General features: G+C 58.2%; 2 protein-coding genes and 1 non-coding gene across 3 annotated transcripts; 2 read left to right on the top strand and 1 right to left on the bottom strand.

The window, feature by feature from the left end:
• Positions 1–64: 64 nt before the first annotated feature.
• Positions 65–2,896, top strand: JDV02_010072 (uncharacterized protein). Its single transcript, XM_047991784.1, has 3 exons — positions 65–212; positions 262–2,389; positions 2,640–2,896. Exons 2-3 carry the CDS (start codon positions 1,007–1,009, stop codon positions 2,781–2,783), a joined length of 1,527 nt encoding a protein of 508 aa, XP_047847797.1. The 5' UTR covers positions 65–212; positions 262–1,006; the 3' UTR covers positions 2,784–2,896.
• Positions 2,897–10,261: 7,365 nt separating this feature from the next.
• On the top strand, positions 10,262–11,731 carry JDV02_010071 (uncharacterized protein; the record flags this gene model as incomplete). Its single annotated transcript, XM_047991783.1, has 3 exons — positions 10,262–10,333; positions 10,392–10,600; positions 10,666–11,731. The coding sequence occupies 3 exons, from the start codon at positions 10,262–10,264 to the stop codon at positions 11,729–11,731; spliced, it is 1,347 nt and encodes a 448-aa protein (XP_047847796.1).
• Positions 11,732–11,935: 204 nt separating this feature from the next.
• Positions 11,936–12,021, bottom strand: JDV02_010070. The gene has a single exon. It is a non-coding gene; the product is annotated as a tRNA-Arg (tRNA).
• Positions 12,022–12,761: the final 740 nt, after the last annotated feature.

Raw genomic sequence — 12,761 nt, 5'->3', positions numbered from 1 at the left:
AGGGCCATTTTGCAGAAGGGCTCCTGATATTTTGATAGACGTCTTACGCCCCAACACCCGAGGAGTCTTGGCTGTGATGGCTCCGTGTTGTTGGGTGACGGGATACCCGTGCTTCTCTGCTCCTCATGTATACATGGTAAATGCCTCGCCGAAAGTCGTAGCATGTGGTCGGACGTGGTGGCGTCACAAAGCACATCGTCGGGATCTGAAACGTGAGTGCAGGCTCGTGGCATCGAAATGCGATTAGCTGAACGTGGCCAGCCACCGGTTTCCAGACGCGGCGGCTGCCTATGTCGTGTCGCACCACAGCGGGCAGACAGACAGGTTGGACCGTAGGACAGACGGGGGCTGAACAAGCTGAACGGGGGTGCATTATTGGACAAGCGGGTAGTTGACACACCCTCATCATTGCCGTCAACGTGCTATCTAGCAAGGTCAGCCATCGACACCAAGTCGCCGTCTGGTGTCTGGTCTGCCTGACCGGGTTTCAGTACATAGCTCGGGCTGGGAAACGAACAGGGTGCAGGCAGGGCTTCTTCCGGAGTCTCGACGCCGCCGGAGCGTGCCACCCAACTCATTGCCCACCGCCGCCCCTCCCCGGCCCGGAACGCGCCATCGAATCGCGGGGTAGTCAGTCAGTTGGTCAGTCTGCCGTGGGGTCGTCGTCGTCGTCGTGTAAGTGGAGGTTTGCAGCCGCCGTGATGTAATAAGTCAGTAGCAGAGGGTGCCGCCAACTATCGTTGACCGGCCACGTTACTGAGCTTGCGGGAGACCCCGCTCGGCAATTCACATATGTGTCGAGCCGATGAGGGTCATTTTATATTGCCATCATCATACCCGTCGCCGACCCGTCGGCTTCTTGACTTTCTGCAGTACTACAACGCTCAAACGTATACCTATTTGAACCGATTCAGTCTAGCCGTCGTGAGCCTCCGGCAGAGAGTACTCCGGCAAAGAAAAAACTAAAACGAAATCAGACCAGCGAAAGAAAGAAGAAAAATACACCATGGCGTCCACGGAACTGCCGTTCCAGCTGAGCGACGAGAGCCTGGGGCAGCTCGACTGCCTGGTCGACGGCAAGTCGGTTGCCGCCCGCTCGGGGAAGCGTTTCGACGTCATCGACCCGGGCTCCGGCAAGGTCTGGGCCGCGTGCCCGGACTGCAGCGATGAAGACGTCGACGCCGCCGTGCAGTCCTGCCACAAGGCGTTCCTCGAGTACGCCAAGTGGACGCCGCGACGGCGGTCCCAGACCCTGTCCAAGTGGCACCATCTCATCGCCGAGGCCAAGGAGGACCTCGCACGGATCCTCGTCCACGAGACGGGCAAGCCCCTCGCCGAGGCGTACGGCGAGATCGACTACGCCCTGACCTTTTCGTGGTGGTTCGTCGGCGAGGCGGAGCGCGCCCACGGCAACTCCATCGTCTCCGCCGTGCCCGGCCGGCGCGCCATCACCATCAAGCAGCCCGTGGGCGTCGCCGCGGCGCTTGTCCCGTGGAACTTCCCCGTCGCGCTCTCCCTGCGCAAGATGGCCGCCGCGCTCGCCGCCGGCTGCGCCATGGTCGTCAAGCCGTCCCCCGAGTCGCCCGTCACGGTCCTGGCGCTCGCGCGGCTGGCCCTCCGCGCGGGCTTCCCCCCGGGCGCGCTCAACGTGCTGACCACGAGCCTGGACGGGACGCCGGCCGTGGCCGAGGCGCTCTGCCTGCACCCCCTCGTCCGAAAGGTCACCTTCACGGGCAGCACGCGGGTGGGCAAGATCATCAGCGGGCTCTGCGCCCGGAACCTCAAGAAGTCGACGCTCGAGCTCGGCGGCAACTGCCCCTTCATCGTCTTCGACGACGCCAACCTCGAGCAGGCCATGGGCCAGCTCATGGCCCTCAAGTGGCGGCACGCCGGGCAGGCCTGCATCTCGTCCAACAGGCTGTACGTGCAGCGCGGCGTGCACGACCGCCTCGTCGAGGAGCTCGTGGCGCGGACGTCGAAGCTCAAGGTCGGCCACGGCATGGCCGAGGGCACGACCATGGGGCCCGTCACGACGCCGCGGTCGCTCGACAAGGCCGAGGACATGGCCAAGGACGCGCTGGCAAAGGGCGCCAAGATGGTGCTGGGGAACGGCATGCGCATGGACAACAACAATAACAACACCGGCGGCAGCGGCGGCGGCGGATACTTCATGGAGCCGACCGTCATGACGGGCGTGACCGACGACATGCTCATGAGCGGAGACGAGATCTTTGCGCCGTTACTTGGCGTGTCCGTCTTCGACAGCGAGGACGAGGTCGTGGCGCGAGCCAACAACACGAGCATGGGGCTCGCGAGCTACGTCTTCACAAAGGACGTCGACAGGATGTGGAGGATGTTTGAGAAGCTCGAAGCCGGCATGATTGGACTGGTACGTTTCATACCCTCCATCCTGTTTGTTTTTCACTGTGTCCGCGGGTTCGAGGTTGGACTTTAATTGTCTCTCTTTCTTTTTCTTCCCCCCCGCCCCCCCCTGTCGTCTTTTTTTCTCCCGACGCTGTTGGGTTGCGATACTGCATCAACAACTCTCCGCACGAGGGAGGTTGTGCAGGCGCAATATCAAACGACACTGTCAGGAACTCGCCGCTGACGCTCAGCCCTTTCGGGCGCGGATTTGTTAGAACACGGGAAACAGCTCGTCAGCGGAAGCGCCGTTTGGCGGCATCAAGGAGAGTGGAGCGGGCAAGGAGAGCGGCAAGGACGTGGCCATTGAAGAATTCCTGGTGACCAAGAGCGGCACGTTGACGGTCGAGGGACACTGGTGAATGGTGATGATCAGGAGGAGAGAAGAGAGGAAAAAGAAAGAAAGCCCCCTCCTACTACTAGGTTGTGCGTACGAAGTACTGCGTAGCAGGGGAAACAAAGAGAAGAAGAAGAAGAAGAAAAGCAGCTGCGGTGCACTGTGGTACCTGACATCGCCAAGGACCTTTTCGTTCAGTGTTGAATCAACAACGTTCATGTTGGCGGTTTTGCTGCTGCCTTGTGTGCTCTCGGCGGCAACTAACTACAAAGCACGTACGAGGGATCGATTGCGCCGAGGCGAGCTTCCCGCAGGTCCGCCCCCCCCCCCTTCTTCCCTCCCTCCCTCTCCAGACATGGAGTCCCCACAAAATGCGACAGCGGCGGTGAACCCACGGGCCGAGAACACCACTCCCCCAAAACCAAAACGAGATGGCCAACAATTGTTTCGTATACTGTACTTTGTAGTACGGAGTAACGAGTAGTAGTAGGATTATTACTGCGGCCCGTCCCAAAGCGGTGGGTGCGTAACTGCCGGGGAGCCGGGAACCCGCATCCGCGCCCCCTTTGTACAGATGTTGCTCTCTCTTTCTCTCTCTCCTCTAAACGATCTCGTTGCTCCAAATTTGAGCGCACCCCAGCCCGCCGCTGGGAAGCTGTAGTACTTCACGGCATTTTGGCCATACGAAAAAAAAAAAAAAAAAAAAAAGCAAAGACGCTTCCGAATCGTTGGAATGTTTGGGCTTCTCGCTCAACCATTGGCCAGCTTTGCAAACCACCGCTCGATGCCCTCCCCCCTCCCCCCCGACGATCGATTGGGGCCTCTCTCTCACTCTTCATGTTGACGCGCGGTCTCAGCGGCGCCCGTGACGAGACATCTCACTCACCATGCCTGCGAATCGGGACAGAGAGGGTTTCGTCCCGACTCCCTGGTCCGCCACCCCCCCCTCCTCTCGCGGGAAAGAAATAAAAATAAAAATAAAAAAGGTTTGAAGAGTTTTCTCTCACAAAACGTGTGTGCCACCGTGTCGCGTCGGTGAGGCTGGTCGCTCACAGCAAGGTGAGCCCCAGCACATCAGCCCGGCAAAGGCAACAACAAGGCAGGGCAGGGCAAGGCAACATGGGGGGGCAGCATGGCATGGCAAGCCCAGCTTGTTGGGCCCGGCCGCTCGGCCCACCGAGACATGCGGGAAAAAAAGTCAAGACAGCCGTGAAACCCGTGTGTGGTACGGGAAGTAGTAAGTTAGTATATACCTGCTCGGTTTGAAGTGCGTACGTAGTCAAGTCACTTGCTACGAACCCAGAAGGGCGGGCACAAGACGTCCCCGCGTCGTCGATGGGGGAGGAGAGACGTGCGTACGTGCGTGCGTGGTAGGCCGACTTTGCGAAACCGGTCTGGTTCGGGGCGGCGGGTCGAGTCATGGGCCCTGGAGACACACGGACACACAATATACGCACACTACCTACTACTACATGTGAAGCCGTGTCTGTCGCTTGCTTGTTGAGCAAACTGCCGTTGTTCCCGTCGTCAAAGATCGCCGGGCCGCGGTCGCTACCTACGGCAGTCGACATCAGGGCGCGTCACAGACCGCGTGCAGCTCAAGCCAGCCCAGCCAGGGGTAGCTAAGTAGTTAGGTTAGTTATTAGTTACCCTCCGGGCTGCATATGTCAGCGGGCACCATGTTTGGACGTGTCCTTCTTCCTTCCCCAACCCCCTGTTGGGGAAATGAAAGGGCCCATCCAATTGCGAGGGCGAAAAGGGGGGGTGCCTGCGGTGCGTCGCATGGCGCATGTGCCTTGCCGTTGCTGCCGTTGCTGCTGCTGCTGCTGCTTGTTGAAGCCTGGCATGGCATCCTAGGCTGCTGGCACACACGCACACACGCGAGCCCGGGGACCCGGGTTCGATTTCCACTGCATGTCCAGGCTGCATGTCCAGGGGGTGCGGCTCTTCGGTTCTCGGGACTGCGCCGGCGGCGGCGGCGGCGCGTGGGTGGTGCATTGCGTTGCGCTGCGGTGCGTCTGTGTGCCTGATAGCCCAGTGCCTACCTGCCTAGCAGCCCTGCCTACCTAGCTAGCCCTGTGCAACTGTACTGAGCGGGTTTGTCTGATGTTTGTCGTTTGATGGGTCAGGGTCAGGGGGCAACAAGAGGAGCTTGAGCGCAGAAAGAGCCGACGTCTGCTGCAGACCCCGAGCGAGGCGCGTGCGTACCTACCTACTTGGTCGGTCATGGTCGGGAGAGACAAGGACGAGGGGGGGTTTTTGTGAATTTGAAAATAAAAATAATTGGGGGGGAAATGTCCCCCTTCAATGCCCTGCGGCTCACGGCTGTCCCTGCGGGTGGAGTACCTACGTAGGACGAGCGGCAAAAGACGAAGCATCGCCAGAGGTTGCTTGTAGTCATGTCGATGCGTGCGTACCTTATGGCCCGTACCTGGCAGCAGTAGTAGAGGTAGTAGTGGTAGGAGTAATAGGAGTACTAGTAGCAGCAAATATCGCTGGCAGCTAAAAATGGCACACGAGCTACTTTGTGCCTTGCTTTGCTTTGTTTCGGCGGCGGCGGCGGGGATCGGCCGTCTCTTGTCTCGTCCTTTCGGGCAAGTATGATGTGATGGGCCCGGCCGGCCGCCTTGTTGTTGTTTTTCGTCCTGCTGGTCGTTGTTGATTGTTGTTGTTGTCTCCACCAGAGAGAGAGAGAGAGAGAGAGAGAGAGAGAGAGAGCCAGCCTGCTTCCCGCAGCGGCTAAGACAGGTACTAACGTTAGCTTCCGCTTCACCTTGCCAACCTTTCCACTGGGACAGCCGACAAAAAAAAAAAGAAGGCGGATGGAGACAAGATGCTGGACCAACAACTCTCTTCTCCGGCGTGTCTCCGGGACATACGAGTCCCGCCTGGCACCAGGAGAGACCAGACCAGCAGAACGTTGGCCGGCGGCCCCCCCCCTGACTCTCACCGGAGCGAGCCCACGATTGACTTTTTTATTTCCTCCCTCCCTTTTTGGCCCGCTTGTACGGAGTAGTTACAAGTGATACGTGGATACGGAGTACCTAGTTGCATCCGTAACAATGTCCGGGTACCTGCGTAGCACATACATACGTACATATACTGTGGTATACACACCGTGTTGAAGAGAGACGGATTGGTGCGGACATGAAGCTCTGTTTTCTCGACTACGAATATGTGCTTCGTACGGTCTCTCTCTTCGTGGCGACCGTGTTCAGGTGACGGCCCCCAACAAGTCAGGGACATATATGTACGTACCTGTAGATTAATGCACGACTGCGCAACAGGACCGCTTCCGCTTCGTCGCTCCTTCCCTGCGCGCGCCCTCATATCCATATATACGTACCTATTGACAGGACCTTGCTTATACATGCAGCCTGCCTCCACCCAAACCCCAAGATGGTCGTCGTGCACCGCACACGCACGCCGTCGTCAAGTCGTCGAACCTCGCGGACCAAAGCCGCGGGTTACACATTGCCATACATCCCGCCCCCAACAAACCCTCACACATCTCACGCGCACACGCGCACACACACACACACCCCTTTCCTTTCCCCGACCCCAGGGCGGCTCTGCCTTATGGCCTGCCTCCTCCTCGGCGCGCCGGGAAGCAAACTCGCTTGTCAAACCCGTCCGTGTCTGACCCCTTGCACTCTCTTCAACAAACGGCCCAGCAAACGCCCTGTGGAGAACGACATCCCCCCCCTCCCCCGGCCCAAACGTCTTTCTTTCCTCGACAGGGCTGCTGCTGCTCGCAGAAATTCGCGAATGCGCAGGGGTGGGGGTCCAGGGACATGGAGACACCCCCCCCCCCCCCCCCAGTCGTCTTCCCAAAGGCAGTGTAAGGGGAAAAAAGGCATGTAGGTACCTGCCGTGCTACCTACTAATCCAGGGGTGGTGCTTCTCGCTGACCGCCCGGTGCCCAGGGTCGACCGCAGCTTCGGTATATAGCGTTAATGAACCTGCCCGAAAGGAAACAGGGCTTCATGCCACGCGAGCCTTTGCGTGTGTGTGCGTGCGCGCCCGCGACCCTGACACCCCTTGCTTGCTGGAGACACAACCCTCGGTCGGTTCCCAAAAAATCGTTTCCACGCCCTGGCTGGGTCCGGCGGCGCCTTGGTACTTTAAAAATCCAAGACATCCCGTCCGATCTCGTTCCTCTAGGTCTGCACTCTCTCGGTCATCCAGCGTCTTTCGTGCCCCCCCCCCCTTCTCCTCCTCCGCAACCTACCTAACGCCTATTACCTACCTTCAATCATTGAGCTCTGTCTGGTCGCCTTCGAGCAACCCCCTCCGTTGGATCTCTCGCCATTCAAGCGCTCGCCGCCCGTTGCGCGTTGTTTGAGGCCGCTCGTTTGCGCCCATCCCGCCCGCATCGACCGCCGCTTGGCCCCCTCCTCCTCCCTTATTTCAAGAAAAAGTCCCCAACGCCAACGGGGCCAGCTCCCTAAATAACGTCGCCTCATTTCCCTTTCATAATACCATCGCCACAACATTCTTGCAACCCACCACCTCAACTCGGAGCATCGAAGCCCGCAAGCCATGCCTCGCGGACCCTACGACACGACAGGCGTCATCAAGCCGAACGCGCCGAAACCGCCAAAGTCCTCGCGGTACAGCCTCTGAGAAAAAAAGGCGTGGGCGTGTGCCGGCCGAGCAGGGTCGTGGGCATCGGCACACAGCCAACAGGGTGTGTACCTGTGCCCTTTTGTATGCCGACGCACGACATGGCGTCCCTTGTGGTGGAATGCTCACACCTGCTAGTACTGAGGCCGTTCTTTTTCCCGCGACCGATGGGCTTTTGACGACCGTGCCGCGTCCTCCCAAACGATGTCTCTCCACACACCCAAGACTTGCTTCCAACTTCCCTTGCGTTTTTCGGCGTTTTGAGAGGGGTGGGCTCAACATGCGATTGTTTATCATTCTTTTCACAATGGGGGGTGGCCCGGGTATCAGAAAAAAAATATAGACTGGCGGCAGGCACAGGCCGAAAAGTATGTTATGGAATCTCGGCGGGTAAAAATGCTTTCTACAATGTATACAAAAGAGTCGGGAGCGCAGGCTCCGACATAGCAATATCAGCCAGCTATGGCAAATAGAAACGTGAAGAAGGCGGCGACGCCAACAAGCCACTCATGCTACAAATGCTCATCTCGCAGTGCTTTGTGCCGCTCGCTGGGAACTCGGGGGTGGAGGGACTGCAGTCGAGTCTCAAACGATATCGCCCATCACTCTCCCAAGCCCCGAGAGGTGGCCGTTGACAGTCCGGGAATGGGGCCCCACTGACGGCCGTCCAAAGCGTCGGGACCGGAGCCGACTGCCCGTAGTAGTAATAAAGTTGACTGCCGGTTCGAAGCGGCGTCGCTGTTGGTGTGGTGTGGGTATCGGCAAGATGGCTGAGGTGGGACTGACATGCGGAGCGGGCGTTGGCATGGCATGGCATGGATGGCATGGATGGTGGAGCGACGGCGGACGCCCGGTTGCAATAGTACTAACGTTACTACGTACCGGGCGGCGCGCGCTTGCAGATTCGGTAGTAGTAGTAATGGCTCACGAATTGATCGAACGGGACGGTGCGGTGCGCGACAGAGCAAGGATGGTTGCTTAGCGGCACCGATGCCGCCGCGGGCGATATGGCTCGTTTGGCAAAGAGCGCTGCCCGCTACTAGCTGGACTCTTATGCTAAGTTGGTTACCATGCGACATTGATTTCCATCAAACATGTACAAAGTATAGTAGTTGAGGGAGTGCCGGCCGGGGGGAAGGGGACTGCAGATGTAGTCTAGCCACGCGGTCAGAAAGTACGGGCAAAGGAAGGCTAGCGAGATTTCTCGCGGGTATTGATGAAAGAGTTTAGATTCAAATATTCTAAACCAAAGTTTGGGTTGTAGTCCAATTTGACATGGCGCAACGCGAGAAGCTCCAGCTGCACGCTTATGTTCTATGTGATGATACCGGCCGCTAGCAACACTTTTATTGAGGATAGGCGCGTCTTCGGGGAACACGGCACCCGAGCATGACGTTGTGAGGCTGTGTCAATGTAAATTCTGATCTAGAACTCAACTTACTGGCCTTGAAAACCCCGTTTGACTCCTGCCCCAGGAGAGACGCCCACCATTTTGACCCTTTTGTTATTCGCGATCTTGCGGTATTTTGCGCTTCAACCCAACCCCCAACGCCCCAGGCTGTACCAAGTCCTGGCTCTTCACCGGAACTCAGTCTTGTCGTCCGGGGCCTGTTTCAAGCAGGCGCCATGTCCGCAACGCCATGCATAGACGCCAGCCATTGACAATCCACTCATGCCACAAGCCCACTCTATTTGTTTATTTACATCGAGCGTTAAGATACAAATGGTTAAGTCTTCTTTCGAGTTGAGAAGAGACAATGACGTCTCATGATCTTGCACCGACGGCCTACCCTGCGGCCCGGTGATGTTCCACGTTCTCATCAATGACAGCCTCGTGTCACCTCACCGAACTCTGCGTTCGTATGGATCTGCGAAGCACTCGGTACCTGGTCGGCAACTGTGAGCTAGCAGATATGAAAGGATAGAGCAAAGACTCCTAGTGTCCCGACAGTGTAACCTCAGCCCGGCTCTTGCCCAAGTGCAGCGCATCAGTTGTCGGCGAGGGGGTTTCGTGTCTGCTGCGGTGGCCAATAACGGGCGGCAATTGGGTCCATTCAGGAGATGCGAAGTACGTGGGTTTGTTTCACGCGGGCCGATGAGAAGCGAGGCTTCGTTTGAACCACCGGCTTTGCGCTCGTGTGGCTCCGTCGAAGTCGTCATGTTTTGTCAAGCTGTCAACTCCGAGCTGGCATCAGCAACTCTCCAATGGGTTGGTTACTTTGGTAACTAGTTAGTAGCTAACTTTACAAGCACAATCCATAAGGTTGGTATGGATCACTAGGCGATCCGTTCTCACAGCTGCAAGTGGGGTCTTTAAGGTTCAGGATTTGGGCTGTAGAATCGCAGCGCTGCCGCCCGCTGTAGCAAAGGGGGTCCGGTCCGTCCGTCTACGGGCTGCATCTTGTGCGCTGGGCCCTCCTCCATGTTCCCTCCCCCGGGGCGCGCCTCTGCCGTGCCGTGCCGTCCTCCTAAAAAACGAGCGCGCGGCGGGCCTTCTGCTGCTGCGCCCCACGGTTCGGCATCAGAATTGGGTCCAGGGGCTAACGTCGCATCCATCCTCCCATCCCACAGCGGAGCCCTCGACTGCCGCCGCCGCCCGCAGCCGCGCCGCTTGAAGTGCCAACCTTACGTGGATCCCAGGGCGCGGACGGTTCAAAGTTACTGACCTCGCCCATGATATCAGCTGATGAGCCGCGCCCTTGCATCTTTCGACAGGTGTTTGCGTGACACTTCTTCCTTTTCGAGCGCATTCCCTTCGCGATTTCGATTATCGCCCTCCACCGGTAGTCTTGCTCTCGCTCAATTCCTGGCGTTCGGTTCCTTTGCGAGTGCTGCGGTCGGTTTGTTGGGCCCACGGCATCCTCGAGCGCCACCACCATGGCCGCCGTCGACCCCGCGACAAGGAAACGGGTTCTTCGTGTGATTGTTACGTCTCTTCTTTTAGATCTGGTACGCGTCGCACTGAACCGTTCATTGACCCAAGCCTCCCTCTGCTGACTCGCGGTAGATCTCCTTCACCTTCATCCTTCCGCTGTTCCCCAAGCTGCTCGAGTTCTACCGCGACCGCGAAGCCCCGTCACTCCTCGACGACGGCCCGCCGACCTTGCTGCAGCATGTTCTCAGCGGCCTCAACAAATACAAGGCTGCGTTCTCGCGCCCGATAGACTCTCGATATGATATTGTCCTCCTGGGAGGCGCTACGGGCTCCCTTTTCTCGTATGACCCTCCTTGGTGCAAATTCGTCACGCTCTGCAAAACAGTGCTGACCATGGGCCTTATAGCTTGCTCCAGGCCGTTGCGTCTCCAGTGATTGGTCGTCTTTCCGATCGCTACGGTCGCCGAAAAGCCCTTCTCGCTTCCATGTGCGGCAATATCCTGTCCGTGCTCCTCTGGGTTGCGGCCGTCGACTTTCGCACTTTTATCGCAAGTCGAGTCGTCGGCGGCCTCTCCGAGGGCAATGTACAGCTTACAACCGCCATGGCCAGTGATATATCAGATGAGGCCACGCGTGGCCAGACCATGGCAATCATTGGCGCGTGCTTCTCCATTGCTTTCACCTTTGGCCCAGGCCTCGGTGCTTGGCTCAGCACCATCTCAATTGTTGCGGCAAACCCCTTTGCCACTGCGGCAGGCATCAGCCTGGTACTAATCGTAACGGAGACGCTGTACTTGTACCTGTGCTTGCCGGAAACCTTGCCCGCCTTGACCGGACGAGGGGCCAAGGGCGCCAATGGGAAGAGCGAGAAGAAGCGCGTCGCAGATCCCGTGGAGCGAACAAACTCGCCCGCGTTGCTCTATGCCGTTCACTTCTTCTTCATCTTGTTCTTTTCTGGCATGGAAAGCTCCCTGTCCTTCATGACGTATGAGCTATTCGGGTTTACGTCTGGTCGGAACGGCAGGCTGCTCGGATACATTGGCTTTGTCGCCTCCGTCCTGCAAGGCGGCGTCACGCGGCGGCTGCCACCGTTGCTGTCCGTCCGCATCGGCGTCGTGGCATGCCTCGCGTCCTTGTTCTTGCTCGGACGGATCACGACCGTCCGCGGCCTGTATGCGGCCGCCACCTGCCTGGCTGTCACGTCCGCCACTGTGGTCAGCAGCCTCAACGCCCTGACAAGCTTCGAGGCGAGCGAGGACGAGCGCGGCAGCAAGCTGGGCAATTTACGGAGCTGGGGGCAACTAGGCCGCGGGCTGGGCCCGATTCTATTCACGAGCGTATACTGGTGGGCCGGTCGAGAAGTTGCATACACGATGGGAGCCACCGGCGTCGCCGTCGTCGCAGCGGTTGTGCTGATGGGATTGAAGACGCCCAGGAGGGTCGCGGGCACGACAAGCACGAAGACCCGGTAGGGAGGTAATCACAGGCTTGGACAGATCACGTTTCTGCATACTTGGGATATCAAAAAACGGTCCTGTTGCCGGCAACTGACATGACCATGGTCGTACACGGCAGAAACACGCGCCATTCTACGCCATCCCGCCATGGCTTCCAAAACGAATGGTCTACAATGTTTCGAATAGAGGCCAACAAACCAAGGGAAGAAAAAAAAAATACACCCGCACCCGGACTTGCACCGGGATCCTTGGCTTTCCCCTACCCAAGATAGGAGTCCAACGAGTTGCTATTACTCTATACGGGCTTGAAGCGTGCAGTCGGCTTGTTCGCCAACGAGGTGCACGTTAACCACTCGACCATGCGGCGACTGAACGGCTTGTGCGCTGCTGCTGTTGCGGTGAAAGGAGAAGAGCTATTGTGGTATAAGAAGAGTTGAACAGCGTCGGTAGTAGTGCGCAGAGCGAGCGCCGTTGCACCGGGTAGCTGCCTGTCGCCTGTGCTCATCCGCAGTACATTGGCAAGCAGGCCAACCACCGTTAGGTATATATAGCGAGGGACTTACGACGAATAGACGACTCGACGTGGTATGGACATGCCGTCACGACTCCGCAATCATACGCATAGTATGAGACGAGGACGTGCTGACTGAGAAGGTGCTTCGAATCAACGCAGTGTCACAACGGTACGGCATCGAGGCACTTTGAGCTCAGTATCGGGATATGTCTGGCTATGTAATTGTATCATGCAAGGGTGGTGTTGCAATATAGGGGCTATGCGGCTCTTCGCTACGAAGACAGTAAATGGGTTTATTTCTCGTCCGGGCTGGAAACTAACGATATTGGACATGTGAAGCGTACAGACCATCACTTCGCCATGAGGTCACTGTCTGCCGGGTGTCACCACCGCCGCGCTCGCATCAACAGATGCGGTCGCCACCCGCGGCTCCGTGATCACAATCGCCACAATGGGAAAGATGCAGGCCGCGTTGCCACGGAGCCCGTAGGCGGGACGAAGCGCCGAAGAGATCGGTCTGGACAAGGGTGC

The sequence above is a fragment of the Purpureocillium takamizusanense genome, chromosome 11 (genome assembly GCF_022605165.1).
Source record: "Purpureocillium takamizusanense chromosome 11, complete sequence".
Lineage (NCBI taxonomy): Eukaryota > Fungi > Ascomycota > Sordariomycetes > Hypocreales > Ophiocordycipitaceae > Purpureocillium > Purpureocillium takamizusanense.
Note: the sequence above shows the minus strand (reverse complement) of the source record. Positions and strands in the feature narration are given on the sequence as shown.